Source organism: Halyomorpha halys, unplaced genomic scaffold (genome assembly GCF_000696795.3).
Source record: "Halyomorpha halys isolate HHAL.00 unplaced genomic scaffold, Hhal_1.1 Scaffold102.1, whole genome shotgun sequence".
Lineage (NCBI taxonomy): Eukaryota > Metazoa > Arthropoda > Insecta > Hemiptera > Pentatomidae > Halyomorpha > Halyomorpha halys.
The window spans coordinates 1089524-1093666 of record NW_027113828.1 but is presented as its reverse complement, the minus strand read 5'-3'; the positions used below and the strand labels follow the sequence as shown (position 1 = coordinate 1093666).

The 4143-nt window shown below is 33.0% G+C and overlaps 1 protein-coding gene across 1 annotated transcript in view; it reads left to right on the top strand.

Moving 5' to 3' along the window:
- The first annotated feature begins 893 nt into the window (after positions 1–893).
- LOC106677538 (xaa-Pro aminopeptidase 1) overlaps positions 894–4143 on the top strand; it is a 66467-nt gene continuing 63217 nt past the window's right edge. The window contains exon 1 of the mRNA XM_014415552.2: positions 894–979. Coding sequence (XP_014271038.1) covers positions 952–979 — 28 coding nt within the window. The 5' untranslated portion in view covers positions 894–951. The remainder of the gene's footprint in view (positions 980–4143) is intronic.

The following is a 4143-nucleotide window of genomic DNA, read 5'->3' as shown; positions in this document are numbered from 1 at the left end:
GCTAAGTGTTATTAATGTAATGGTTAACATGAGCTAAGTGTTATTCTCATTGAAATATTTTGACAGGACTTGAATACTGAATTTAAAAAAATGTTTCTCTAAATTAAGAGGACAGTTTTAGAGCCTACTCCATGTGGTGCCGCCTCACTTATTTTAGAGTCTACTCCATGTGGTGCCGCCTCACTCATTTTAGAGCCTACTCCATGTGGTGCCGCCTCACTCATTATAATTGGGGCCTACCAGTTGTCTTTCTTTCTTTCCTAAACCAGCAAGTCCAATTCTCCTCACCGGCTCACTTATTATTTGTTCGTGCTCTGTACTGAGTAAGAAAATTTGTATGCACAAGTTAAGTGTCATTTATTTTCTTTCAATTTAAATTTGTGTTCGCCTCTGAAGAGTTACAACTTTCATGATTTCTATGAACGTGAGGTTCAATTACCCTCTTTCCCCACTTTTCATTCTGTATGGACCAAATTAGACTGATCATTTATAGGTACTGTAACCATCAACGATTCATAGGCTCTCCAATCATTAAAACCCAGAATTGGGGCACAATGTAAATTTTAGTTAGCTGTTATATTCTTATTGTATTATATTTCAGCTAGAAGGAAAATTTAAAAATTTTGCAAGGAGTAATATTAAAAGTACTTTTCGAAAAATTGGTGTTGGATAACATTTAAGAGATAACTGATAGTATCATTTGCAAAATTGTTACGGGAAATTATTGCCACAGTAAGCAATATCAAAATAATAATTCTGAAAGGAACTAGGATTATTTTGAACTGAAAGTAGGGTGGTAGTACGATACGCGCAGCGCACCATTGGCTGAGCATAGAAGTGACCCAGCCCCCCTGACGTAAGGTCTCCCCCCCCCCCAGCCTACGGGCAACGTAGTGTAGTAGTAGTCGAGTCAGTGGATGAGTATGTTCTGAGTTCCTCTCTCCTATCGTCATGTTCATCGTATTCTTCCTTCTCTTCGGTGGGTCATTCAATTATTATATTTCGATTCTGGTTTGATTCGCTAAATTTCAGTAATGCTTAAATACTATAAGTATTAGGGAGAATATTGAGTTTACTAATATTGTGTAAATTACAAAATCTTCCACAATAATGTTCAATGTGGAGTAGAGTATATTGTACCTCCAAAACCAAACTGGCTTGTCCACAAATCTCTGAGAAAGTAGTCTTTGAATTGGTTTTCACTTAGGAATAAAATTATAATTTTTACAATATATGACTCTTATATAATATAACTATCCAGCTATACATGGTATATATCTTTGAGGCTCATGAGGATGAGTCAATAATAAAAATATTTTTTTGTCAACGTTTCTAAACATTATGTAGACTAGCCGTGTGCCCTATAGGGCTAAAAACAAAACAGATAATTATTTATGCTATTACTCTGGACATGAGTAAAGCCTGTGGGTTCCAGCACACCTAGCCTCTAAAGTGGGTACCCATAGTTGGAAATAATCTTGTGGTTGAGCGCGATCACCTCCTCATATAGAGCCGTTGTTCAAGAAACTGAACCCATGACCCTTCGAGGGTTGTTGCTGTACTTTTTTTTTTTTTTAAATGTACATAAAAAAATTAAGATTAATAAATATAAACATTGCTTAATGTCCACTTACAATTGGAGTCTTCTACAGAACTGTAATAACCTCCATAAGACTAACTCGTACAATGTTCGCAAATGTTTTTTCCTGCAGATGGTCAGTCTGTTTATTCTTTTTTTTGCATTATATATGTTTATATTTTAGTGTTTTTAATCGTGTTTTTTGAGTTAATGAGTTTAAATTAATAAAAATTTGATTTTTTTACACCTTATTTGACGAAGTAGTCCGATTCTTAAATTTTTCTTTTAGATTTAGATTTCGTTTGAAATTTTAAATTTCGTTTGAAAATCTGCCTAATTTGATGTCAATCTATATTCTGTTGAAATTTTACGTTAGTAAAGTTTATTCTGTACATTTGTACGTTAGTAAAATATATTCTGTACATTTATACGTTAGTAAAGTGTAATAGTCACTTCAGTTTGTCAATACACCGCGAATTTGCTTACTAAGGCAGTGTTTTCCAAACTATCAACATCTCTACAACACTTCTATAATTTTCCTATCACTATACACATATTACCGTAGTATCGATCACTTTTCTGGGTCTGGAGGTTTCATGGATTTTGACCAATGAGCAATCAAAAGGAAGGGATCTGGCCAATCTCAATTTAGATTTTCTAATTTTTTAAGAACTTTAATTAAAGTAATTTCAAAATGTGGGAGGTTCAAAACTTAGGCAGTAATAAGTGGACAAATTGAGACGTTACAAATCTGGTTTTAATGATTTCGGTGTGGACATACTCTAAATACGTGAATTTGGAACGTAAATTGGGCCTTGTTTTTTAAGGCTCAAATAAAAGATTGATTGAAACAGACTTAGTAGTTTATATCTTAAAGGGGCTAGTAATGGTATTAGATTATGCCAGTTTTTGAAGTATTTTTAATGTAATTTATTTATTTAGGGACTGTGTGGATGAGGAGTAACAAAGTCACATCGGGACCCGTTCTGCCAACAGCTCCTTAAATTAATTTATTTAATTCTAAACCTAGTTATTGTATTTTAAAAATCTCTTTCTGGAGAGATAGGGTTATTTTTATAGCGTTTTAGACAGATTTGATGCAGAAGACAAAATTGCAGACCATTTAGATATAATTATTGAGAAGGTGGCAGGGAGTAGAAAACGGTGGGTACTGTACTCTATTGTGGAACCAGTGTTCATGTGATTGTGGCACGCGTTATAACTATTGGCCACTTTTTGATAACAGTTTTTTAACTGCTTAATTTGCAGAAACATTTTTTTATTTTGGAACAAGAAACAAATTCTATGCAGTTGTGATTCAGAAAATTGTTCGATTCAAAAATTTATTTAACTTGCTGCCTATAAAGTAAAAGCCCAATAGCAAAAGTTCTCTTCGCAGGCAACTCTTTAAATTCTCCATTTCCAATTAAGACCCTCATTCTTTTTTTTTTGCAGTGGATTAATAAATATAATATAGGTCATGTTTTAGTAAGTAAGCACTAAGATAGGACTAGATCTTCCAACAGCTCACACATATTTCCTAGCCAATTCACACTGAGCTGGAGTGAAATAATAACAAAAGATCATAAGCGTTTAGGTTATCTTAGATACAAACAAAGACACCATGGCCTTAACTTACCAGATTCAGGAAGCCGTGCTATATTAGGTCGATAAAAACAAAGATATCATGGCCACAACTTACCAGATTCAGGAAGCCGTGCTATATTTTTAGAACGGAGAACATATCAACATATGGTGAGAGAAGAATTTCAAATAACGCTCCCTGCCTATTACTGGAATAAACTTTACATTTCTATTTGTAGATGTTTATAAAGGTTCTACTTCAGTTTCTTTAACTGGGACACCTTGTTGATAATCGAAACAATTTTTTTTAAAAAATAAATTACTTATGAGTAGATAGCTGACCGTAGATAATATATGTGAGAAGGTAAGGTTATGGGTCCGGTCAGTTAAGAATAGAAATAAGTAAAAACTTGTTTAATACTGCTCACTTTTCGACCAGAATTTTTGGCCTTCATCAGAACAAAAACCAAGATATGAATAAAGGATATATAGACTAATTAGAAAATAACTAACATATGGATAGATAGTGTTAATAGACATCAATATTTCAAGTGCTACTCGTATAAGAAATTTTTTTTTTCATTTAAGCTTGTTAATGTATTGTACAAACAGGAAAAAAAAAAAGTTCAAACAGTTCTTTTATTTTATCCTTAAGTTTAAATCATGTATTTAGCACTTACTTCTAAGAGCTTGTGAGTTTTTACAATAATATGTATATAGGAATTTATTTTTAATGTAAATAGTTTTTCTTTATTGTTTTTGTTTTCTATATTATTATATTGTATAGTTTTAATTTACGAGGATTGTTCGTAAACTGGTGGGGGGGGGGGAGTTACAGCCTAATACAGCTGTTACTTTGATGTCAGCTGACTGAGGGGATTAGCTGATCGAGGATATATAAGAGATGTAGCGAACACAATAAAGCTAGTATTTTACAGCAGTTCAAGCGTGTTAGATCTTATTCCTTCTTCTCTTTTTTT